Source organism: Pristiophorus japonicus, chromosome 7, assembly GCF_044704955.1.
Source record: "Pristiophorus japonicus isolate sPriJap1 chromosome 7, sPriJap1.hap1, whole genome shotgun sequence".
Lineage (NCBI taxonomy): Eukaryota > Metazoa > Chordata > Chondrichthyes > Pristiophoridae > Pristiophorus > Pristiophorus japonicus.
In genome coordinates, this window is record NC_091983.1 from 127283030 (window position 1) to 127310473 (window position 27444).

General features: G+C 44.4%; 1 protein-coding gene across 1 annotated transcript in view; it reads right to left on the reverse strand.

The window, feature by feature from the left end:
• The window catches only part of LOC139266629 (G-protein coupled receptor family C group 6 member A-like), a 55315-nt gene that overhangs the window by 12278 nt on the left and 15593 nt on the right, over window positions 1–27444 (reverse strand). The window contains exon 3 of the mRNA XM_070884219.1: window positions 7066–7641. Coding sequence (XP_070740320.1) covers window positions 7066–7641 — 576 coding nt within the window. The remainder of the gene's footprint in view (window positions 1–7065; window positions 7642–27444) is intronic.

Consider the following 27444-nt stretch of genomic DNA (forward strand, 5'->3'; position numbering starts at 1 on the left):
AGTTCTCTAACCACGTCAATACATTACTCCCAATACCATGTGCTTTGATTTTGCACACCAATCTCTTGTGTGGGACCTTGTCAAAAGCCTTTTGAAAGTCCAAATACACCACATCCACTGGTTCTCCCTTGTCCACTCTACTAATTACATCCTCAAAAAATTCCAGAAGATTTGTCAAGTATGATTTCCCTTTCATAAATCCATGCTGACTTGGACCGATCCTGCCACTGCTTTCCAAATGCGCTGCTATTTCATCTTTAATAATTGATTCCAACATTTTCCCCACTACTGATGTCAGGCTAACCAGTGTATAATTCCCTGTTTTCTCTCTCCCTCCTTTTTAAAAAAATAGTGTTACATTAGCTACCCTCCAGTCCATAGGAACCGATCCAGAGTCGATAGGTTGTTGGAAAATGATCAGCAATGCATCCACTATTTCGAGACGCACTTCCTTAAGTACTCTGGGATGCAGATTATCAGGCCCTGGGGATTTATTGGCCTTCAATCCCATCAATTTCCCTAACACAATTTCCCGCCTAATAAGGATTTCCTTCAGTTCCTCCTTTTTGCCAGACCCTCGGTCCCCTAGTATTTCCGGAAGCTTATTTGTGTCTTCCTTCGTGAAGACAGAACCAAAGTATTTGTTCAATTGGTCTGCCGTTTCTTTGTTCCCCATTATAAATTCACCTGATTCTGACTGCAAGGGACCTACATTTGTCTTCACTAATCATTTTCTCTTCACATATCAATAGAAGCTTTTGCAGTCAGTTTTTATGTTCCCAGCAAGCATACTCTCATACTCTATTTTCCTCCTCCTAATTAAACCCTTTGTCCTCTTCTGCTGAATTCTAAATTTCTCCCAGTCCTCAGGTTTGCTGCTTTTTCTGGCCAATTTATATGCCTCTTCCTTGGATTTAACACTATCCCTAATTTCCCTTGTTAGCCACGGTTGAGCCACCTTCCCCGTTTTATTTTTACTCCAGACAGGGATGTACAATTATTGAAGTTCATCCATGTGCTCTTTAAATGTTTGCCATTGCCTATCCACCGTCAACCCTTTAAGTATTATTTGCCAGTCTATTCTAGCCAATTCACATCTCATACCATCGAAGTTTCCTTTATTTAAGTTCAGGACCATAGTCTCTGAATTAACTATGTCACTCTCCATCTTAATAAAGAATTCTACCATATTATGGTCACTCTTCCCCAAGGGGCCTCGCACAACAAGATTGCTAATTAGTCCTTTCTGGTTACACATCACCCAGTCTAGGATGGCCAGCCCTCTAGTTGGTTCCTCGACATATTGGTCTAGAAAACCATCCCTAACACACTCCAGGATATCCTCCTCCACCATACTGCTACCAGTTCGGTTAGCCCAATCTATATGAGATTAAAGTCGCCCATGATAACTGCTGTACCTTTATTGCACGCATCCCTAATTTCTTGTAGGATATAATATCTTCTAAGCTTCAAATACAGATACAAATACAAGTTCAAAGAAGGAATGGGCATAGTAATAGTGATTATGGGCTCAATTTTCCCCAGTGATTTGCGCCGTTTTTTGGCGCAAGTTAAAAAATTAGTTTCCTCAAGGAATGTGCGCCAGCATAACTCAGTTAGTTCCGATTTTTTTTAGGTTAGTTTTTTTCCGCGTCATAGGGGGCATAACATGATCTCTGCTCCAGTTTTTGTCAATTATGGAAGTTTTCCCCCAAAAATGTCTCCTAGGGCGCCGTATGTGACCACTCCCGAAAAATCTTCTGCTGAGTTAAGAAAAAGCAGCACGCATTGGAAGGTGATCCGAATGCATCACAACACAGCAATACGCATCAAATGTAGCCCGGGGCGTTGGGGGGGTTGGGGTGGGGGGGTTTCCCAATCACTGCGCCTGCTCAGACCTGGGTGTAGTCCATGCAACCCTGTGGGGAGAGAGAACAAAGAACCTTATCCTGCCTGCCTGCCGTTTTGAGCTTCTTACAAAGGTAACATTTAAGCATGGGGGCAATACTGACAATGCCATACCTTGTGCAAGCTTTTTGCAAGATGGTGCTGCAGAGGAGACAATTGATTCGACGTCATCACATGAGGAACCTCAGAGCCCATAGGGTACTGGGCAGGAGGCCGTACCCACGCCAGGTATATCGAGACAGGTGTTCGTACCTGCACCTGAGTGATGCAGACTGTGTCAGAAGGCTGCATTTCCGCAAATAAGTTGTAACTGAGATCTGTGAATTGGTAAAAGCAGACCTGCAACCTAGAAGTGTCAGGAGGACTGTTTTGTCAGTTGAAGTGAAGGTTACGGCTGCATTTTCATTCTATGCATCTGGATCATTCCAAGCTACAACTGGGAATGTGTGCCATTTCTCAACATGCAACACATGTCTGCATTCGGCAGGCGATTGCTGCACTGTATGCCCGGAGGAATGATTTCAGCAAGTTCCCCATGACTGCCCAGGCAATGCTTGACAGGGCTGTGGGCTTCTCCAGGATGGCAGGCTTCCCCAAGGTACAGGGCTGCATTGATTTTACCCACATCGCCTTGCGAGCACCTTTGGAGGATTCCAAGATGTACAGGAACAGAAAAGGCTTCCAGTCCATTAATGTGCAACTTGTGTGTGACGAAATGCATCGCATCATGTCAGTTGATGTAAGATACCTTGGGAGCACCCATGATGCATTCATCCTATGCAAGAGCGTTATATCTGCCATGTTTGAGCAGCAGCCAGGAGGGCAGAGCTGGCTACGGGGAGATTAAGGGTATGGCCTCGCCACCTGGCTCATGACGCCCTTATGCATAACCTGGACGGAAGCTGACCGGGAACACATGTCGCAGCCTAATAGAGAGGACCATTGGCATCTTGAAACAGCATTTCCGATGCCTGGACCATTCCGGGGGCTACTTGCTATACTCCCGTGAGATTGTCAGTCAGTTCACTGTTGTGTGCTGCATGCTGCATAACATAGCCATCAGGTAGTAGAAGACCCACCTGAGGTGAGAGTGGTTGATGATAATGATGAAGAAGATGCAGATGACGAGGAGGAGGAGGAGGACAAGGACAAGGAAGCCATGTAAGTACCTGAACCCAGAGCACGACGGCACAGGAGGGCGTTGGTTCCAGCGTTTCTTCATTTCTTTGGGTGGAACTTTTATGTGACCTCTGCTGGTGTCCAGCTCCTGTCATCTGCCCTCAATCACAGTAACTAGTGCCTCTACATTATCCTGTAAGAAATTCTTGGTCCTCACGCCGCGTTGCATGTTGTATTGCAGCTCCGATTTTTCCAATGATAATTAAAGTTCTCACACACAAAACTGGCTCTTTAAAAATGGCTGATTGCAGACTGGGAGTTGTACTGCGCATGCGCACCCATAGGAATCACGTCAAAAACGCCTTTTTTTTCCTCGCATGCGCAGAAGGGGCGGCATCGTTTTTCCGGCGCTGACAGCTGCTTCCACCCCCCGAGGCTACAGGACAGGCTGTGTAGCGGCAATTTTGAAAAATAGAGCAGGGAAACTTGGCACATTTAGTTTTGGAGTAGTTCTGGCTGAGAAAAACCGGCATAACTCTGGCAATACGCCAAAAAATGGCTTTGGACAAAATTGAGCCCAAAGATTGCAATGAAAGAGAGAAGTTACAGGTTAGAGATGAGAAAATGATGTAAAGCTTTTTCTTATACTCTATGCACGAATGTAAGTAAAGTTGCTAGAAGAACCTCTCCAGGTATTGGTGCAGTGTTATTGGAACTGATACTCAAATAATTATTGAGAGGAAAAGATGTTTCGCATAAAAAAAGTAAACTAAGCTTCTTGGAGCCAACTTTAGCAGTAAAGGAGACGTGAAAGTTCAATTTGAGATCAGAGGAGGTAGCGAAGCTAAGATTATCAATAGATGAGAAAGGGCTGGATGTTTTCATTAAGGCATGTTGTTTGGACGTGAAAGACATTGAGAAAATGTGTCCATAAATGAGGTTCTAGAATAACATGAAAGTGTGCTGAACTTGCACGATAATACGAGGTCAGCTCATTAAGATAATTTAGTGGTACATGGCATGCTGAGAGCAGCACAGGGGGTTGGGGCTAAAAAGTGGGTTCCAGCAGCAATACAATAGTTGATGGTTGCCTATATGGTGATGCTTTGATTTAAATGCACTAGAACACAAAGTCCTATTGAAGAATTTATTATTTGAGGCATGGGCAAACATGGGGCATTAAGTAAAGGTGTCGCTACACTAACGAGCACCCTGAAACAAAACTTAGAACTTTTTAGGCACATTTTCCCTTCAGTTTCTGTTGGATATGGGCACTTGGTGAATAGAATGCTGTTTAGGCGCTCTAGCTATATTATACCAAGACCCCGAGTTGAAATAATTTCTGGGATATTGATGATCCATATGTCAATGTGCTAGTTTGTAGCACACTCGGTTCTGCTTGCCTGAATTGGGTGCATGAAGCTTATTGAGAGCAGCGTAGGCCTCAGGCTTCTATGCCCAATAATACAGATACTGGCACCTGAAGCAACTGCCACAGTATTATTGGTCCCATTGGGTCTGAAGAATTGAAAGACGAAGATCCCTCACTGAAAGATAAATGCAGGATATTGTGGAATGGAGTGTTCAAAATATTTGTAAACCAAAACAGAATCTAAACATGCATCCGTAACTATTACCTGAAACAGTGACTTTTCTAAAGTAAGCTTAAGACCATTACAAAACTTTATACTATAAAGAAATCCAATTCTAACCCGAATTGTTTCATATTAGATATTTTTTTTAAACTTCTGTACTGAAAAAAGTAGAACTCAAACACCAATTCTTGAATTGTTTTAAATAGATCACCTTTACGGTTTTCGTCATATATATCATTTTCTTCTCCACATCGTAGTTGCCAACTGTGTCATACTGTATAGAACCATTCACCATTCTCCAGGTGATTATGTCATATCCACTTGTGTAATCTCCTGAACTGTCAAATTGAAATTGTCCATGTTCTGTCTTAAAGCTAATCTTCTTCAATTCATTGAACAACTGCAAGTAAAATATTCTTCAGTTATTGGAAGTTTATACAGCAATATGTTGAATGCACAAAACAGAAATACCTTATTTTTGCAATCATAACAGACTTCAGGAGTAAGGCTTGGGCAGAGTGAGAGTCTTTACAAAAACGGCATTGTGACTGAGGGAGTTGGGACTGTGGCAAGTTAGGATTAGATATTATAATTAACGGCTAAGAGTTTTATTCGGTTTTGTTTCATTTTTACTTTCTTGTTTCATCATTTCAGGTACCAAAGAGGGAACTTCGGAGGAGGACTATGACTGCCAGCATTTCTAAAGAACAAGTTCATCTGTGTTAAATAAAAACAGAGAATGTTGGGAATACTCAGCAAGTCAGGCAGCATCGGTGGAGAGAGAAACAGAGTTACATTTGAGGTCAATGACCCTTCATCAGAACTTTCTGTGCATGTATAAATTTCAGCTCACTTTGGAAAGCAGGGGTTCCCAGGAAGCACTCCAAGTAGTTCACCTGTTGCAAGTGTGAGGAGATAGTTATAAGGTTAGTGAAACAGGTGAGTGAATTTAAGATTTTTATGGAGTATGAGGTTTTTTCTGCAGAAGGCTGTTGTCAGCACTTCTTCCCCTGCAGGATGCTGAGATTAGTATTCACACTGCTAACTGATATCTGATCCCAAGCTTACAGGGAGGGTAGTAGACACTGAGTAAGAAAGCAGAAGAGGTTAGGGAAGAAAAGCCAGTCAAAGGAGATAATTGTAACTTTTATCACCTGGCAAAAACCAAATCGGCAACCTGCTTTACATAGAGAAGAAAATTGTGGGGTGGGGGGGTGCAAAAATGAATGGCTGGTTTGCTAACACCTGTTTTTCGCACAGTGATAAAAGTTAAAATGACCACCATGGTGGTACGTTTTGTGGATACTTTTGAAGGCGAGGAGATAGGTAGCTGATAACTTTGTCACTAATGGTGGATTTGAGGGAGAGAGTTTGTGGAGTAGATCAGAGGCGGAAGACTGGAGTGTATATTTGGAGCATAGATCATCATCATCATAGGCAGTCCCTCGAAGCGAGGATGACTTGCTTCCACACCAAAAAGGGATGACTTCACAGGTGTTTCAATGTCCCAGATCCAGAACTACATCGTGAAGGGTGGAAAATGCCTGTGCGTGGATTTTTTTAACGTGTGGTGGCCGTTGCACACCAGCCACCACACGGGCTTGACAGAGCCACTTCTTGGTTCAGTGGCAAGGGTTAACCAAGACGACTGGAGACCAACTCTGCTGCACGGACCAAGTATGCACACATATCGCAGTGTGGGCTGGTCCATGCTGCCCCTGGGTCCTCTGAGCCCCAAACTCACGCCTCTCCTGGGCCCCGGTCACCTCCATCTACAAACTCTTGTTGCCCCTTCGCCCCTCCTGCTGTGCCTGCCCACATTGCAATCAGTGACCTGGCTTCGCAGCCGTCGCCCTCCTGCAATGGCACCAGCCTGCTGATGGTCTTGCAGGCTGGGACTGCGGCAATTTCTGGGCCGGGCCGCCGCACGCTGCTCCCTCTAATGGCCCCAGCCTGCTGATGGAGAAGCTGACAAAGGTAGGATTGAGTGAGGTGATGGAGGAATTTGAAGATAAGGACAGTGCACACAAGACTTTGTGTTTGGAATAGGAAAGAAGCTGCAAAGTTCTGGATGAGATCAAGCTTGTGAAGGGTGGAGATGGAATGCCTGTTATGAAAAGGTTGGAGAAATCAAGTCATGGGAAGATAAAGGCATGGGGATGAGGGAGGAGGGCATGCTTTCAACGTTCTGGAGATGCCTGGGTAATACAGAATCTTGACATTTATTTACCTGCCATGGTGGGAAATTCAAATTTGGATTGCACTTTTCTTGACTACAATTGAGCATCTTCTGAAGAGCATAAACTATGGCATTGATGGCTAAGTATATTGCATAGCTAGCAGATTCACTAATATTTTCAGTTATTTTGTAATATGCCTGAGATTCGTTTTGCTGTGAGTTTTTATCATTCTGAGCTGGTTTATTTATATCATTTTTATTTGCATAGCTGAAGTATGCTTGAAGAAGCTTGTTAGCAGCTTTGGGATACATCTCCGACTTTTTAAAGTAGTCTTTAAAGTTTGAAATGTTTCCTCCTTTGAATGTGAAGCCCAAAATAGTTCCAGCTCTTTCAACATGATTCATTTTGACAACCTGCCTAGATTTGGACCAGCTATCACTGGCAATCCAGGTTTTAGTTACATTCTGTTGAATCAGTGCAGTGAACAGTTTGACGACAAGTGATGCTCTTAAAAATACAATCATAACTTCTGCAGTTGAGTTCTTAATTTTTTCAGCTATTGCATTGATTTTCTGACTTTGTTGTTCATTTTCAGAAACTGGGATCAGTTCCCGAAAGTCAAAACATATACTGAGCTTTTGTGCACATGAGATAAAACTGCTTATTCCATTTCGTCCATACGCATCATCGGTAGCAATGGCTCCAACCCAGTTCCAGTTGAAGTGCCTCACAAGTTTAGCCATGGCAGAGGTTTGATGGATGTCACTTGGAACAGTCCGTAAAAATGATGCAAATCTTGCTTTGTCACTGAGTATTTCCGCCGATGATGCATAACTGATCTGTCAAGAGTTCAAGGAAAGAGGTAATATTTCAAGAAAGAACCATTTTGTATTGTTAGAAGAAAATGTATTCGATATGCAAAGATAAATTCTTTAATGCAAATATTTTTAAGCAAATATCAAATGTGTGAGGCAGTTATTCATATCCTTTTACAAATAATCAGAATACAAGATGTGAAAGAGAAATAAATTTGCACAGTCTCAATCCAATTTTAGCGGCTCTATGTCCACAGCCAAAAATGGCCTATAACTCAGTACTAATCAGCATTGAGTTCTATTCGGTTAGGTCAGACGTAAGGCTGATATAAGCAACAAAGTGTCACACTGGGGTAAAGTACCATCCTCACGTAAGACTTTCCATACTCTTTAAAATTCTAAGAATGCTTGTTCAGATTAAGGAGTAATAGATGATTTTAATAGCTTGAAATGAATTTTGTATAACCACTGCACAGCAGGAGCAGTCGCTGACAGACTACATAAGGATACATTAAAAGTCTGGTTTGCTTACATAATACATATGAAAATGTTTCATTGTATCGTATAGAAACAGCTGTTTTTAGGGGCCCATCAATAAACATAGAAACATAGGGCTAGACTTTCCATTAGGTGGCCATCGCCCCAAAAAATGGGCCTTGTTCCAGTGATGGAGGACGTCTCAGACTTACTGATCGCTGGTACGTGGCCCATTTTTTTTATTTGCGATTTTCCACTCAGCCTTAGGCCGGCGATGTGGAATGGGCGATCTGATTTTTCGGCAAAGTCGCATTCGCCCACCGAAAGAGAAAGTCAAAAGCCTTCTGCACATGTGTGAGATTTTTTTTCCGGCCAACTGGTTTTACCGCGTTTTGGGAGGTCAGGGTCATCACACATCTCAGAAGATACAGGGAGGGGTAGAGAGAGAGAGAGAGAGGAGATTGATAGAGGAGGAAGCAGGAAGGTTAGACTTGATATATTTGCAGCGATTCCAATTGAAAAATCAAATTTAAATCGAAATAATTGTATATAAATAATTATATAATAGTATATCCATTCTGAAAATGACTTCGGAGACTGAATCCGAGAGGAAAAGGGCTAAACCCTTTAGTGATGAGGCAAACAAGGCCCTGGTCGATGAGGTGCATGCCAGGTGGGTCAATTTGACATGGGGTGTGCATGGGAAACCGCCACCCCATGTCTACCGAAAAATTTGGGCAGAGTTTGCAGCCGTGGTTTCAACTGCATCCCATGAGGCGAGGGGGGCTGACCAGCCCAGAAAACGCTGGAATAGCTTGGTGGCTGCAGCAAGAGTAAGTTGCATTTTATATTTTATATTTTATTGATGCATGAAAATTTTTATTAGAACAATGACTCTCCTGCATTGAACCTAATTCTTGAATGTGTTAGTTAAACCATGGTAACAGTAATTTGCACTTAATATTTTATAATTTATATGAAATGTTTTACTTTTGCATTTGTATTAGAGCAATGAATGTCTTGCATTTAATTCAAGTTGGACATTCTTTATTGTATTAATGAAACCATGTTAACAGTAAGTTGCATTTTCTATTTCAAATTTTATATTTAATATTTTACTGATGCATGCATGCAAATTTTTATTATAACAATGAATCTCCTGCATTGAATTTAAGTTTGTCATTCTTAAATGCGTAATGTAAACCATGTTACAATCCGGACAGTGATCTGAACAAGCAGCATGTAACATTTTAAACATTTTAAACTTTTGTGACCTCAAAGTACTACCTAGTCCATTAGCTTATGCAATGCCAGGCCATGCTCTTTTCTCATTTGCAGAAGAAGATATCTATCAACCATGCCAAGCAACGGCGGACGGAGGGGGGCGGGGGGGCTACATTGTTCAGCTGCAGCCATTATCCAAAATCGAAGAGCGTGCGATCGCACTGGTTGCCCGTGATAACCATTCGGCCACCACGCGTGGTCTGGCTGAACCCAGCCATGCGTCTCGTGAGTAATTTGTAATTTGTCGAACTGTACTAAAAACAGTATTAAAAACTTAAGTATGTAAATGATCTAATGTCCTGTAATTATAATGCAAAATGCAATATACTTGTAATGTGCTTATGATGTACTAATGATGTCATGTCATTTCATGCATGCATAAGAAGCAGGGCATAAGAAGCAGGGATTGCAGCAGCTACAGCTTTCTGGGGTAATGTAAAGTATTGACATGTAACATCTCTTGGTAATGTTCACTGTTTTGTTCTAATAAGCTGTGTAAATATGTCATCATATGTGTTTTTAAGGTAAACCTGATACACTGGTACAGGTGCAGTCGGCACTAGCATCTTCACCTTCTCAATCGGTGGAGCAGGAGGAACTAGAGGAGCTGGAGCTGGAGAAACCTGAGCACTTTCCTCGCCTAGAGGAGGAGAAGGAGCAGGAGGAGGATGAAGAAGAGCTGAAGCTCCTGCACGAGGCGGCTGTTGATGTGGGGTGGGAAGAACCTGCAGTCATCTTAATTGAGAGCGATGAGGCACCGGGATCAAGTCATGTGCAGCTGGTGACACCAAGGCGCGACATGTTGCATGCACCGACCCCACGGAGGTCAGGTCAGTGAGGCGAGCAATCGCCTACCTCAGAAGGGCAGACGGAGTGCTTGATCTCCATGTGCAGGGAGACGGTCGCGATAGGTCGCAAGCTTATCCAGGGGTTCCATCAGTTCTCCACGAACTTCTCCAGCTGGTCTGTCATGCAAACTGAGTTAGCACAACAGACCTTGGAGGGGATCAGAGAGCAGACCGCCGCAACCAAGGCCCTTCGGCCTGCATTGCTGGCTGGCCGTACCCCAAGGTGTCGTGTTGGGTCCAAGTGCAACCCCAAGCACTCAAGTGAGTACGGAGGATACAGTTCCTCCTGACTCGGAAGATGAACATCGTCATGCTTCGTCTTCCATTCCCACACCATCCCCATGGCAGAAAGTCTTGTCGTTGCCCGCTGCATGCCAGCTTCGTCTCGGTCTGCGGGGACCAAAATGGGCGGGTGGTGTTAAAACACAGGGTGGGAAAGGACCTGGAGGGAAACGTGGCCATAGGTAGGGAGGGGGGTTGTTTTTTCATAATAATTGTTAATTTTTTTTTAGTTCGTTCGTTCTTTGTTGTTTGGGGTGGGGGGGGGGGGAAGGGCGAGGGTGTTGATGATAAAATATTTTTAATAATTTGTTCTGTAAAAATTAACATTTTTATTGAGTTGAACAATTCTTCTGCATTCTCTCAAAGTTAAGTTAAGCATAACATTTTAACAATTGTTCTGCATTACTTGAGCATTGTATTATTGTGACAAAAGTTTAATTAACTTAAGCTTTGATGAAAATGCCAGGCTACTGCAGGCAAGGCAGAAACGTAACTCTACGCAAATGCAACTGGGTGGCAGTGTGAGCTATGAGGAGGACGCTAAGAGGCTGCAGGGTGACTTGGACAGGTTAAGTGAATGGGCAAATACATGGCTGATGCAGTATAATGTGGATAAATGAGAGGTTATCCACTTTGGGGGCAAAAACACGATGACAGAATATTATCTGAATGGTGCCAGATTAGGAAAAGGGGAGGTGCAACGAGACCTGGGTGTCATGGCACATCAGTCATTGAAAGTTGGCATACAGGTACAGCAGGTGGTGAAGAAGGCAAGTGGCATATTGGCCTTCATAGCGAGAGGATTTGAGTATAGCAGCAGGGAGGTCTTACTGCAGTTGTACAGGGCTTTGGTGAGGCCACACCTTGAATATTCTGCACAGTTTTGGTTTCATAATCTGAGGAAGGACATTCTTGCTATTGAGGGAGTGCAGCGAAGGTTCACCAGACTGATTTCCAGGATGGCAGGACTTATATATGAAGAAAGGTTGGATCGACTAGGCTTATATTCACACGAATTTAGATGAATGAGAGGGGATCTCATAGAAACATATAAATTCTGATGGGACTGGACAGGTTAGATGCAGGAAGAATGTTCCCGATGTTGGGGAAGTTCAGAACCAGGGGTCACTGTCTAGGACCGAGATGAGGAGAAACTTCTTCACTCGGAGAGTTGTGAACCTGTGGAATTACCTACCACAGAAGGTTGTTGAGTCCAGTTTGTTAGATATATTCAAAAGGGAGTTAGATGTGGACCTTATGGCTAAAGGGATCAAGGGGTATGGAGAGAAAGCAGGAATGGGGTACTGAAGTTGCATGATCAGCCATGATCATATTGAATGGTAGTGCAGGCTCAAAGGGCCGAATGGCCAACTCCTGCACATATATTCTATGTTTCTATGTTTCTATGTTTCTATGTTTTGCTTAACAGTAAATGTAAATGTAAATGTAAATGTGACTATCCAAATGAAAGGTAATGAAAAGCGTTCATAAATGAGCTGCTGACGCAACAGCATAGCAGCCGGGTAACTGCCACTGGGTACTGGTCTTCAGTGGGGGGGGGTTGCGGTGGGGCAAGGCGAGATCACCAGGCTGATTGCCCTCCCCTAGGTCCTCACCAGCCTCTTCTTCCGCCTCTTTCTCCTCTTGCTCCTCGCCGGCTAGATCTTCCGTCTCCCCTCCTTCTGGAGGTGGACCTGCAGCCCCATCTGGCATTAGTTGTCCTCTCCTTATTGCTAGGTTATGCAGCATGCAACACACCACAATAAACTCAGCAACCTGGTCAGGGTGGTACTGTAGGCTACCACCAGAATGGTCCAGGCATCTGAAGCGCTGCTTTAGGACTCCAATTGTCTTTTTGACGCTGTTGCTTGTCGCTATGTGGCTTTCATTGTAACGTTTCTCTGCTTCAGTGATGGGATTACGCAGTGGCATCATCAGCCAACTGGCAAGTCCATATCCCTTATCCCCCAGCATCCAATCGTGACCTTCTGGCTGATTGAGAAACAGGTCAGGGATAGCACTCTCACATAGGATGTGCGCAACATGGATGCTGCCAGAAAATGTAGCATTTACTGTCATGATTATTTGCTTGTGATCGACAACAATCTGCACATTTAGGGAGTGGAATCTCTTTCTATTATGAAACACCTCCGCGTTCTTTAAGGGGGCATTCAGGGCAATGTACGTGCAGTCTATTGCTCCCTGCACCTTGGGGAAGTCTGTTATTCTGGAGAACCCCAAAGCCCTCCTGGTCTGTGCCTCCCTGGTCATAAGGAAGCTTATAAAGTCCATCCTGCGAGCGTAAAGGGCTTCAGTCACCTGCCGAAAGCAGCAGTGTGTGGCGTGCTGAGAGATATGACAGATGTTGCCAGCCGAAGCCTGAAAGAATCCCGAAGTGTAGAAGGCTACAAGTTGAGGTAAGATTGCGTTTCTTTGTAGTTTTGTTGGCTGTATGCTCGCCTCCTCTGTCTCCTCTGTCCCTGTCTATGCATTTCTCTGCCTCCTCTTCGATTGATCCTTTCAGAAACAAGCTTGTGAGCAGTTATGAGTAATGGCGCAGAAAGCATAGACCCCATCATTATTAATAATTATTTTCAATTGCTATAAATGCACTTTTCACTAAAGAATGTAAATCTATTAAACTACTCCCTCTATACAAGCCCCAGTCTGTATACCAATCTCAGTCTAATACTCTCTCTATTCCAGCCCCAGTCTAACACTAGACCCCATTACTTTCAATAATTATTTTCACTTGGTATAAGTGCACTTTTCATTAAAAAATGCCTAATCCACTAGGCTACTATTATTAAAATTAAATATAATTAATTATCTGAGTAGATCTGTCTATACACCTCCCTTAAATAACTCACAACTATCTAAGCACGATTTTTTAGCTGCCCCCACCCTTCCTCCGATCTTCAAAATGGCGTCCGTAGTGCCCATATCCTTCTGTAAAGCCCGGGAAAAGCAACTATTACCCAGCCTTGTTCTCGGCGAGCAATCAGCCCGGCAAAGTGCCGGCAAGGTGCCAAAAGTTGGGATGGGCGATGTGCGGGCGATCAGCTCGCCGATCAGTTCGGCGAAGTGAGCCGAAACTTGGGGGCTTATTTTTCCGGCGATCTTTCTGGCCTAGTTTCCACTTTTTCCTCAAAATGGGCGATAGAGGTCTGTTTTGGGTGATATATGGGCCATAGATGGGTGATGTGAAGTGGAAAGTCTAACCCATAGAAACATAGAAAATAGGAGCAGTAGTAGGCCATTTGGCCCTTCGAATCTGCAACTCCATTCAATATGATCATGGCTGATCCTCTATCTCAACACCATATTCCCGCCTTTTCCCCATACCCCTTGATGCCTATTGTTTCTAGAAATGTATCTATCTCCCTCTTACATATATTCAGTGACTTGGCCTCCACAGCCTTCAGTGGGAGAGAATTCCACAGATTCACCACCCTCTGAGTGAAAATATTTCTCCTCATCTCAGTCCTAAATTTCCTACCCCATATCCTGAGACTGTGACTCTTTGTTCTAGACATCCCAGCCAGGGAACCATCCTCCCCACATCCAGTCTATCCAAACCAGTCAAAATGTTATACATTTCAATGAGATCCCCTCTCATTCTTCTAAACTCTAGTGAATATAGCCCTATTAATAATATCCTCCACAAAAAGCATGTCAGCGCAGAGCACAGTGGCCGTGTGTTGATGCTGTGATGCATTCTCCAGTTCATCAGACAAGTCAAATCTTAGTGATGCTATTTCATTAATATAACAGGCCAAATGTTATCAGTAGCTTTTTAAAAATTCCTTCTTGGGATGTAGACGTCGCTGGCAAGGCCAGCATTTATTGCTCATCCCTAATTGCCCTTGAGATGGTGGTGGTGAACTGCCTTCTTGAACTGCTGCAGTCCATATGGGGAAGGTACTCACTCCCACAGTGCTGTTAAGAAGTGAGTTCCATGATTTTGACCAATGACAATGGAGGAACGCCGATATATTTCCAAGTCAGGATGGTGTGTAATTTGGAGGGAAATGTGCAGGTGATGGTGCTCCCATGCACCTGCTGCCCTTGTCCTTCTAGGTGGCAGAGTTCGCGGGTTTTGAAGGTGTTGATGAAGAAGCTTTGGCGAGTTGCTGCAGTGCATCTTGTAGATGGTACACACTGGAGCCACGGTATGCTGGTGGTGGAGGGAGTGAATATTTAAGGTGGTGGATGGGGTGCCAATCAAGTGGGCTGCTTTGACCTGGATGGTGTCGAGCATCTTGAGTTTTGTTGGAGCTACACTCATCCAGGCAAGTGGAGAGTATTCCATCACACTCTTGACTTGTGCCTTGTATACATAAGACTATACAATGTCTATACATAAGACTAACTTTTTAGTTCTTATTCACATTTTACTTCAATTACTGAAGTTAAAAAATTACGGGTCTCTTTCTTTTTTGACCTTAACGTCCCCTGCTAAGATTGTAGCACTCACCTCAAAGTACTCAGACTCTGACCTGCTCTTGTTGCCACAGTATTTATGTGGCTGGTTCAGTTAAGTTTCTGGTCAATGGTGACCCCCCAGGATGTTGATAATGGGATGTTCGGTGATGGTAATGCTGTTGAATGTCAAGGGGCGGTGGTTAGCCTCTTGCTTGTTGGAGATGGTCATTGCCCGGCACTTGTGTGGCGCAAATTTTACTTGCCACTTATCAGCCCAAGCCTAAATGTCATCCAGGTCTTGATGCATGTGGCTGTTTCATTTTCTGAGGAATTGCGAATGGCACTGAACACTGTGCAATCATCAGTGACCATCCCCACCTCTGACCTTATGATGGAGGAAAGGTCAATGATGAAGCAGTTGAAGGTAGTTGGACCAGTGCGAAGTGATTCATTTTGGTAGAAAGAATGAGCTGAGGAAATCTAAACTAAAGGGTACAATCCTAAAGGGGGTGCAGAGAGACCGAGGGGTATATGTGCACAAATCATTGAAGGTGGCAGGGCAGGTTGAGAAAGCAGTTCAAAAAGCTTACGGAAGTAAAATGGGGGCAGCAGCAAAAGGTAGAAAGGAGATAAGGAAAGGAGGACAGAGAAATCAAAGGCAAAAATCAAAAAGGGCCACATTACAACATAATTATAAAAGGAAAAGAGTGTTAAAAAAACAAGCCTGAAGGCTGTGTCTCAATGCGAGGAGCATTCGTCATAAAGTGGATGAATTAACTGCGCAGGTAACTGTTAATGGATATGAGATAATTGGGATTACGGAGGCATGGCTCCAGGGTGACCAAGGCTGGGAACTCAACATCCAGGGATATTCAATATTCAGGAAGGATAGACAGTAAGGAAAAGGAGGTGGGGTAGCGTTGCTAGTTAAAGAGGAGATTAACGCAATTGTAAGGAAGGACATTAGCTTGGATGCTGTTGAATCTATATGGGTAGAGCTGCGGAACATCAAAGGGCAGATAACGCTAGTGGGAGTTGTGTACAGACCACCAAACAGTGGTGGTGAGGTTGGGGATGGCATCAAAAAGGAAATTAGGGATGCGTGCAATAAAGCTACAGCAGTTATCATGGGCGACTTTAATCTACATATAGATTGGGCTAACCAAACTGGTAGCAATACTGTGGAAGAGGATTTCCTGGAATGTAGAAGGGATGGTTTTCTCGAGGAACCAACTAGAGAGCAGGTCATCCTAGGCTGGGTTTTGTGTAATGAGAGAGGATTAATTAGCAATCTTGTTGTGCGAGACCCCTTGGGGAAGAGTGACCATAATATGGTAGAATTCTTCATTAAGATGGAGAGTGACACAGTTAATTCAGAGACGAGGGTCGTGAATTTAAAGAAAGGTAACTTCGATGGTATGAGACATGAATTGGTTAGGATAGATTGGCGAATGATACTTAAAGGGTTGACGGTGGATAGGCAATGGTAGACATTTAAAGATCACATGGATGAATGTCAACAATTGTACATCCCTGTCTGGTGTAAAAATAAAACGGGGAATGTGGCTCAACCATGGCTAACAAGGGAAATTAGGGATAGTGTTAAATCCAAGGAAGAGGCATATAAATTGGCCAGAAAAAGCAGCAAACCTGAGGACTTGGAGAAAATTAGAATTCAGCAGAGGAGGCCAAAGGGTTTAATTAGGAGGGGGAAAATAGAGTATGAGAGTACGCTTGCTGGGAACATAAAAACTGACTGCAAAAGCTTCTATAGATATGTGAAGAGAAAATGATTAGTGAAGACAAATGTAGGTCCCTTGCAGTCAGAATCAGGTGAATTTATAATGGGGAACAAAGAAATGACTGACTAATTGAACAAATACTTTGGTTCTGTCTTCACTAAGGAAGATATAAACAACCTGCCGGAAATACTAGGGGCCGAGGGTCTAGCGAGAAGGAGGAACTGAAGGAAATCCTTATTCGTCAGGAAATTGTGTTAGGGAAATTGATGGCATTGAAGGCCAATAAATCCCCAAGACCTGATAGTCTGCATCCCAGAATATTTAAGGAAGTGGCCCTTGAAATAGTGGACGCATTGGTGGTCATTTTCTAACATTCTATAGACTCTGGATCAGTTCCTATGGATTGGAGGGTAGCTACTGTAACCCCATTTTTTAGAAAAGGAGGGAGAGAGAAAACAAGGAATATAGACCGGTTAGCCTGATATCAGTAGTGGGGAAAATGTTGGAATCAATTATTATAGACATAATAGCAGTGCATTTGGAAAGCAGTGACAGGATCGGTCCAAGTCAGCATGGATTTATGAAAGTGAAATCATGCTTGACAAATCTAGAATTTTTTGAGGATGTAACTAGTAGAGTGGATAAGGGAGAACCAGTGGATGTGGTGTATTTGGACTTTCAAAAGGCCTTTGACAAGGTCCCACACAAGAGATTAGTGTATAAAAAATTAAAGCACATGGTATTGGGGGTAATATGTTGACGTGGATAGAGAACTGGTTGGCAGACAGGAAGCAAAGAGTAGGAATAAACGGGTCCTTTTCAGAATGGCAGGCAGTGACTAGTGGGGTACCGCAATTTCAGTGCTGGGCCCCCAGTTATTTACAATATACATTAATGATTTGGACGAAGGAATTGAATGTAATATCTCCACGTTTGCAGATGACACTAAGCTGGGTGGCAGTGTGAGCTGTGAGGACGATGCTAAGAGGCTGCAGGGTGACTTGGACAGATTAGGTGAGTGGGCAAATGCATGGCCCATAAATGTAGATAAATGGTGGCAAAAACAGGGAGGCAGAATATTATCTGAATGGTGACAGATTAGGAAAAGGGGAGGTGCAACGAGACCTGAGTGCCATGGTACATTAGTCATTGAAAGTTGGCATGCAGGTACAGCAGGCGGTGAAGAAGGCAAATGGCATGTTGGCCTTCATAGCAAGAGGATTTGAGTATAGGAGCAGGGAGGTCTTACTGCAGTTGTACAGGGCCTTGGTGAGGCCACACCTTGAATATTGTGTGCAGTTTTGGTCTCCTAATCTGAGGAAGGATATTCATGCTATTGAGGGAGCGTAGGTTCACCAGACTGATTCCCGGGATGGCAGGACTGACATATGAAGAAAGACTGAATCGACTAGACTGGAATTTAGAAGAATGAGAGGGGATCTCATAGAAACATATAAAATTCTGACGGGTTTAGACAGGTTAGATGTAAGAAGAATGTTTCCGATGTTGAGGAATTCCAGAACCATGGGCCACCGTCTAAGGATAAGGGGTAAGCCATTTAGGACCGAGATGAGGAGAAACTTCTTCACTCAGAGAATTGTGAACCTGTGGAATTCTCTATCATAGAAAGTTGTTGAGGCCAGTTCGTTAGATATATTCAAAAGGGAGTTAGATGTGGCCCTTACGGCTAAAGGGATCAAAGGGATCAAGAGAGAAAGCAGGAATGGAGTACTGAAGTTGCATCCTTCCTAAAGGGCGGTGCCCAGATTGTACACAATACTCCAGTTGAGGCTGAAGTAGTGTTTTATACAGGTTCATCATAATTTACAAGCTTTTGTACTCTATAACTCTATTTATGAAGCCCAGTATCATAGAAACATAGAAAATAGGTGCAGGAGTAGGCCATTCGGCCCTTTGAGCCTGCACCATCAATGTGAAGGCCTTAGAGAGGGTGCAGAAAAGATTTACTAGTAATCTGCACAGAGAGGTCTTAAACGGAGTGGAGTTAAACAGAATGGTTTATTTGGGAATTTGGAAAGAGTGGGAATTTCTGAGACAGCGGACCTGCGAGGCAGCAGCAGTGGGAGGCTGAGGCTGAGGCTTAAAAAGGCAAGGCTCAACAGGCAACATTTGAAAGGGACGTCAGAGTTTAAAAATGATGTTGGCACAAGGGAAGTAGCTGATTGGTGAGTGATTTTTTTTCTCTGTTAAGTTAGTACATATGGCCAGACTTTACATAAAGGACCTCAATGCCTTATTGCCCGCCGAGAAGCATCGCTAATGCTCGGTGAAAAAAACGGGCGAGAATTTGCATTTTTAGGGAAAAGGTGTGTGGAAATGATTGCCCGGCGAAAAAAGTCAGCGTTGCACACTCATTCTTGGCGGTCTCTCAACGGGTAAGTGGAAAGTCAGCCAAATGGGCGGTCTGTTCTGAATACCGGTGAGGATGATGGTGGCTCTGGGGAGTGTAGTCAGAGCCAAATCCACGTCACCATAGGTGGCTCAGCTGCACATGGGGGGGAGCAGGAAGAAGAATGGAAGAGCTATAGTGGTAGGGGATTCAATAGTCAGGGGAGTTCAACAGGCGTTTCTGTGGCTGCAGATGTGACTCCAGGATGGTAGGTTGCCTCCCTGGTGCCAGGGCCAAGGATGTCACTGAGCGGCTGCAGGGCATTTTGGAAGGAGAGTGTGAACAGTCAGAAGTCGTGGTCCATACTGGGACCAATGACATACGTAGAAAGAGGGATGAGGTCCTGCAGGGAGAATTTAGGAAGGGGGACACCTTGTTTTTTGCATTTGTATTCTATGTTTAAGAAGTGTTTTTGGAAATGTTAAACATTGAACGAATTATATAAATGTTAGAAATTTGTGTGGGGTGGGGTGTTTTTTAAAGTTATAATTATGATTTCATTCAAATGTTCTCATTAAATGTTTTTTATTCAACAATACCTTGAATCAACTTGAACGTTAACTGTCACCAAGGTAATGCACAGCATTTATGTATGAGCTGCAGACACATCAGTCTTGCAACTTTGTAAATATGACCAACGTTATTTCAAGCAAAGTGCTCATTTATGAGCTGCTGACGTAAGAATCTTGCAGCTATATAGTCACCATGGGCCCTTTCCTGTGGTCTTGAGGGAGGTGGGGGCATGGTTTAGAAATATAGAAACATAGAAAATAGGTGCAGGAGTAGGCCATTCGGTCCTTCGATCCTGCACCACCATTCAATAAGATCTTGGCTGATCATTCACCTCAGTACCCCTTTCCCGCTTTCTCTCCATACCCCTTGATCCCTTTAGCCGTAAGGGCCATATCTAACTCCCCCTTGAATATATTAAATGAACTGGCATCAACAACTCTCTTGGGTAGGGAATTCCACAGGTTAACAACTCTCTGAGTGAAGAAGTTTCTCCTCATCTCAGTCCTAAATGGCTTATCCCTTATCCTTAGACTGTGTCCCCTGGTTCTGGACTTCCCCAACATCAGGAACATTCTTCCTGCATCTAACCTGTCCAGTCCCGTCAGAATTTTATATGTTTCTATGAGAGCCCCTCTCATCCTTCTAAACTCCAGTGAATACAGGCCCAGTCGATACAGTCTCTCCTCATATGTCAGTCCTTCCATCCTGGGAATCAGTCTGTTGAACCTTCACTGCACTCTCTCAATAGTAAGAACGTCCTTCCTCAGATTAGGAGACCAAAACTGAACACAATATTCCAGGTGAGGCCTAACTAAGGCCCTGAACAACTGCAGTAAGACCTCCCTGCTCCTATACTCAAATCCCCTAGCTATGAAGGCCAACATACCATTTGCCTTCTTCACTGCCTGCTGTACCTGCATGCCAACTTTCAATGACTGATGTATCATGACACCCAGGTCTCGCTGCAGCTCCCCTTTTCCTAATCTGCTGCCATTCAGATAATATTTTGCCTTTGTGTTTTTGCCACCAAAGTGGATCACCTCACATTTATCCACATAATACTGCATCTGCCATGCATTTGCCCACTCACCTAACCTGTCCAAGTCAGCCTGCAGCCTTTTAGCGTCCTCCTCACAGCTCACAGTGCCACCCAGCTTAGTGTCATCTGCAAACTTGTAGATATTACACTCAATTCCCTCATCCAAATCATTAATGTATATTGTAAAGAGCTGGGGTCCCAGCACTGAGCCCTGCGGTACCCCACTACTCACTGCCTGCCATTCTGAAAAGGATCCATTTATCCAAACTCTCTGCTTCCTGTCTGCCAACCAGTTCTCTATCCACGTCAGTACATTACCCCCAATACCATGTGCTTTAATTTTGCACACCAATCTCTTGTGTGGGACTTTGTCAAAAGCCTTTTGAAAGTCCAATTACACCACATCCACTGGTTCTCCCTTGTCCACTCTACTAGTTACATCCTCAAAAAATTATAGACTATTTGTCAAGCAGGATTTCCCTTTCACAAATCCATGCTGACTTGGACCGATCCTGTCACTGCTTTCCAAATATGCTGCTATTTCATCTTTAATAATTGATTCCAACATTTTCCCCACTACTGATGTCAGGCTAACCGGTCTATAATTACCTGTTTTCTCTCTCCCCCCTTTCTTAAAAAGTGGTGTTACATTAGCTACCCTCCAGTCCAGAGGAACCGATCCAGAGTTGACAGACTGTTGGAAAATGATCACCAATGCATCCACTAATTCTAGGGCTACTTCCTTAAGTACTCTGGGATGCAGATTATCAGGCCCCAGGGATTTATCGGTCTTCAATCCCATCAATTTCCCTAACACAATTTCTCGCCTAATAAGGATTTCCTTCAATTTCTCATCGTCAGCCTGATCGTGTGGCCCAAGGTCAGCGTCCACCTCCTCATCCTCCTCTTTCTCTTTCTCCCGAGGTGGACCGGCTGTCCCTTCTGGCAATTCTTGTCCCCTCCTGATAGCCAAGTTGTGCAGCATGCAGCACACCACCACGAATTGAGCTACCTGCTCAGCGTGGTACTGTAACTCGCCTCCTGAGTGGTCCAGGCATCTAAAGCATTGCTTAAGTACTCCAATGGTATTCTCGATGAAATTGCGTGTGGCTCTGTGGCTCTCGTTGTATCACCTCTCAGCTTTGGTGTAGATGTTACACAGTGGGGTGATCAGCCAGGTGGCGAGGCCATATCCTTTGTCACGATGCATCCAGCATTAACCTTGTGGCTGACTGGCAAACATGTCAGATACAGCGCTCTCATGCAGGATGTGCGCATCATGGATGCTGCCCGGAAATTTTGCATTTACTGCCATAATAATTTGCTGGTGGTCGACAACGAGTTGCACATTCAGGGAGTGGAATCCCCGGTTCCGTAAAACCTCTGCATCCTGAAAAGGTGCCCACATGGTGATGTGTGTACAATCTATTGCTCCCTGCACCTTGGGGAAGTTTACAATTCTGTAGAATCCTAGAGCCCTCTCAGTCTGTGACTCTCTGATCATAGTGAAGCTGATAAAGTCCATCCTGCATGCCTAAAGGGTTTCAGTGACCTGTCGAATGCAGCAATGTGTGGCATGCTGAGATATAGCACAAATGTCGCCAGCTGAGGCCTGAAAGGAACCCGATGCGTAGAAAGCAAGTGCTGCGGTGACCTTGACCTTGATGGACATTGTGGTCCTGATGGTGCTGGCATGCTGCACATCTCCCCTGATGAGCTGGCATATCGCACTGATAACCTCTTTGTGGAAGCGCAGTCTCTCTCAGGCACGTGCTATCGGACAACTCAGGTAAGACTGCTTCTCCCTGTAAGTGCGTGGGGTGTAAGGTCTCGTCATCCCCAGCAGTCTGGCACATCTTTGATTGGGCACATAATGCTGTTGAATATACCTTCTGTCATCTCTAGTCTGCAGCATGTGCATGGTCATCAAGACAGAAATTACAGGCCCCATTACAGTAACTCTCAGTATTATACCTATTGTTCACAAACAATAAATTTACCTACTAAGACACCTAAAATAACTTCAAATCATCCACAGTATGATAAGATGTTTGTTCAGATGTTCAAATCATGTTAAAAGACCCCCAGAAGTTGAAACAGCCTTTTATATGAACCGACTTCCAATTTACAAAATGGCATCCATACCGCTGGGTTTAGTTCAGGTAAGAGCAACTTTTTCACAGCGGGTTTTTCGGCGACCGATATTTTCGGCGATATGTGGGTGAGGTGCCAAAAGTAACACTTGGCGATACTATGGGCGTTAGTTTTGGTCATTCTGAACTTTACAACAAAAAAAAGTGGGCGGGCGGTATTATTATCTCTCGGCGTTAAGTACATGCTGAAAGTAACGCTCGGCGATAAGGGAGCGATAAGTGGGCATTAGTTTCCATTTTGTGCCTAAATGGGCGATATCTGGGCGTTATACCTCATCTCAGTGTTAAAATGGACGTTAAGTGGGTGATATCGATGGAAAAAAAGTGGAAAGTCTAGCCCAATGGGACGAAAGGCGGATAAATCCCCTGGACCTGATGGCTTGCATCCTAGGGTCTTAAGAGAAGTAGCGGCAGGGATAGTGGATGCATTGGTTGTAATTTACCAAAATTCTCTGGATTCTGGGGAAGTCCCAGCAGATTGGAAAACTGCAAATGTAACACCACTATTTAAAAAAGGAGGCAGACAAAAAGCATGAATCTATAGACCTGTTTGCCTAACATCTGTGGTTGGGAAAATGCTGGAGTATATTATTAAAGAAGCAGTAGCAGGACATTTGGAAAAGCATAATTCAGTCAGGCAGAGTCAGCAGGGATTTATGAAGGGAAAGTCATGTTTGACAAATTTGCTGGAATTCTTTGAGGATGTAACGAACAGGGTGGATAAAGGGGAACCAGTGATTGTGGTGTATTTGGACCTCCAGGAGGCATTTGACAAGGTGCCACAAAAAAGGTTACTGCACAAGATAAAAGTTCATGGGGTTCGGGGTAATATATTAGCATGGATAGAGAATTGGCTAACTAACAGAAAACAGAGAGTCGGTATAAATGGTTCATTCATGGGTTGGCAATCAGTAACTAGTGGGGTGCTGCAGGGATCAGTGCTGGGACCCCAACTATTTACAATCTATATTAATGACTTGGAAGAAAGGACCGAGTGTAACGTAGCCATGTTTGCTGATAGTACAAAGATAGGAGGAAAAGCAATGTATGAGGAGGACACAAAAAATCTGCAAAAGGACATAGGCAGGCTAAGTGAGTGGGCAAAAATTTGGCAGATGGAGTATAATTTTGGAAAGTGTGAGGCCATGCATTTTGGCAGAAAAAAAAATCAAAGAGCAAGTTATTATTTAAATGGAGAAAAATTGCAAAGTGCCCCAGTACAGTGAGACCTGGGGGTACTTATGCATGAAACACAAAAAGTTAGTATGCAGGTACAGCAAGTGATCAGGAAAGCCAATGGTATCTTGGCCTTTATTGCAAAGGGGATGGAGTATAAAAGCAGGGAAGTCTTGCCACATACAGGGTATTGGTGAGGCCACACCTGGAATACTGCTTACAGTTTTGGTTTCCATATTTACGAAAGGATATACTTGCTTTGGAGGCAGTTCAGAGAAGGTTCACTAGATTGATTCCGGAGATGAGGGGGTTGACATGAGGAAAGGTTGAGTAGGTTGGGTCTCTACTCATTGGAATTCAGAAGATTGAGAGGTGATCTTATCGAAACATATAATGGGGGCTTGACAAGGTGGATGCAGAGAGGATGGTTCCACTGATGGGGGAGACTAGAACTAGAGGGCATAATCTTAGAATAAGGGGCCACCCATCTAAAACTGAGATGGGGAGGAATTTCTTCTCTGAGGGTTGTAAATCTGTGGAATTCGCTGCCTCAGAGAGCTGTGGAAACCGGGACATTGAATAAATTTAAGACATATAGACAGTTTCTTAACCGATAAGGGATTATGGGGACGTGCAGGGAAGTGGACCTGAATCCATGATCAGATCAGCCATGATCGTATTAAATGGCGGAGCAGGCTCAAGGGGCCGTATGGCCTATTCCTGGTCCTATTTTTTATGTTCTTATGAGAATGATTCCAGGGATGAGGGACTTCAGTTACGTGGATAGACTGGAGATGCTGAGGTTGCTCTCTTTAGAGCAGAGAAGAGTGAGAGGGGATTTGATAGAGGTGTTCAAAATCATGAGGGAACTGGACAGAATAGATAGAAAGAAACTGTACCCATTGGCAGAAAGGATACAGATTTAAGGTGATTGACAAAAGAGCCAAAAGCGACATGAGGAAAAACTTTTTTATGCAGCGAATGGTTAGGACGTGGAATAGACTGCCTGAAAGGGTGGTGGAGGCAGACTCAATCGCGGCTTTCAAATGGGAGTTGGATAAGTAGCTGAAGGGAAAAAAATTGCAGAGCTATGTGGAAAGGGCGGGGGAGTGTTCTTGCAGAGAGCTGGCATGGGCTTGATGGGCCGAATGATGTTCTTCCATGCTGCAACCATCTATGATATGATCTATGATATGACCAAGGACTCTGCCCTGAAGAACTCATGCAGCGATGTCCTGGGGCTGTGATGATCGACCTCCAACAACCACAACCATCTTTCTTTGTGCTAGGTATGACTCCAGCCAGTGGAGAGTTTCCCCCCAGTCACTCTCACCTTACCTCTGACCTCTGGAATGCTCTTCCTCCACTTAGGGCGGTCTTGGGCCAGGGATTCCCAGGTGCCGGTGGGGATGTTGCACTTTATCAAAGAGGATTTGAGGGTGTCCTTGAAACCTTTCCTCTGTGCATCTAAGGCTCGCTTGCTGTGCAGGAGTTCAGAATAGAGCGCTTGCTTTGGGAGTCTCGTGTTGGGCATGCAGATAATGTGGCCCACCCAATGGAACTGGTCCAGTGTGGCCAGTGCTTCGACGCTGGGGATGTTGGCCTGATCGAGAACACTGACGTCGGTGCATCTATCATCCCACTGGATTTGCAGGATCTAAGTGGAGGAAGAGCATCTGGCAGGGCGTTCAGCACCTCGAATCATCGCCGAGAGGATGCAGAAAACAAGCACGGGCAGTGGAAGGAGCATGCAGCAAATCAGACTCCCCACCCACCTGTTCCTTCAATTCTGTAATTCCTGTATTGGACTGTACAGTCACCTGAGAACTCACTTTTTTAGAGTGGAAGCAAGTCTTTCTTGATTTCGAGGGACTGCCTATGATGATGATGACCTCTGGAATTCAGCTCTTTTTTCCATGTTTGGACCAAGGGGTCTGGAGCCGAGTGGTCCTGGTGTAACCCAAACTTAGCATTGGCGAGCAGGTTATTGGTGAGTAAGTACCGCCTGTTAGCACTGTTGACGACGACATCGCTTTGCTGATGCTTAAGAGTAAACTGATGGGTCGGTAATTGGACGGACTGGATTTGTTCTGTTTTTTGTGGACAGGACATAACCGAGGCAGTGTTCCACATTGTCTGATCGATGCCTGTGTTGTAGCTGTACTGGAACAGCTTGGCTAGAGGCGCGGCTAGTTCTGGAGCACAAGTCTTCAGCACGACAACCGGGATGTTGTCAGAGCACATAGCCTTTGCTGTATCCAGTGCGCCCAGCCATTTCTTGATATCACGTGGAGTCAATCGAATTGGCTGGAGACTGGCTTCTGTGATGGTAGGGACCTCAGGAGGAGGCCGATATGGATCATCCACTCGGCACTTCTGGCTGAAGATGGTTGCAAACACTTCAGCCTTGTCTTTTGCACTCATGTGCTGGGCTCTGCCATCACTGAGGATGGGGATATTCATGGAGTGTCCTCCTCCCGTTAGTTTTTTAATGGTCCACCACCATTCACGACTGGATGTGGCAGGTGTCTGCAGAACTTTGATCTGATTCTTTGATTGTGGGATCACTTAGCCCTGTCTGCAGCATGCTGCTTCTGTTGTTTAGCATGCATGTTGCCCTGTGTTGCAGTTTCCCCAGGCTGGCACCTCATTTTAAGGTGTGCTTAGTGCTGCTCCTGACATGCTCTTCTACACTCGTTATTGACCCAGGGTTGTTCCCCTGGCTTGATGGTAATGGTAGTGAAGGATATGTCGGGCCATGAGGTTACAGATTGTGGTGGAATACAATTTTTCTGCAACGGATGGTCCACAGTGCCTCATGGATGCCCAGTTTTGAGCTGCTAGATTTGTTCTGAATCTGTTCCATTTAGCACGGTGGTAGTGCCACACAACATGATGGAGGATGTCCTTAGTATGAAGACGGGACTTCGTCTCCACAATGACTGTGTGGTGGTCACTGCTACCAATGCTGTCATGGACAGATGCATCTGCAACAGGTAGATTGGTGAGGATGAGGTCAAGTAAGTTTTTCCCTCGTGTTGGTTCTCTCACCACCTGTTGCAGGTTCAGTCTAGCAGCTATGTCCTTCAGGACTCAGCCAGCTTGGTAATGGTGCCACCAAGCTACTCTTGATGATGGACATTAAAGTTCTCCACGTAGAGTGCCCTTGCTACTCTCAGTGCTTCTTCCAACATGGAAAAGTACAGATTCATCAGCTGAGGGAGGGTGCTAGGTGATAATCAGCAGGAGGTTTCCTCGTCCATGCTTGACCTGAAGCCATGAGACTTCATGGGGTCCAAAGTCAATGGTGAGGACTCCAAGGGCCATTGCCTCCCAACTCTGTATACCACTGTGCCGTCATACTTATGAGTATGACTATGTCAGGCTGTTGCTTGACTAGTCTGTGGGATAGTTCTCCCAATTTTGGCACAATCCCCAGATGTTAGTGAGGAGGATTTTGCGGCCGGGTGTGCCACTG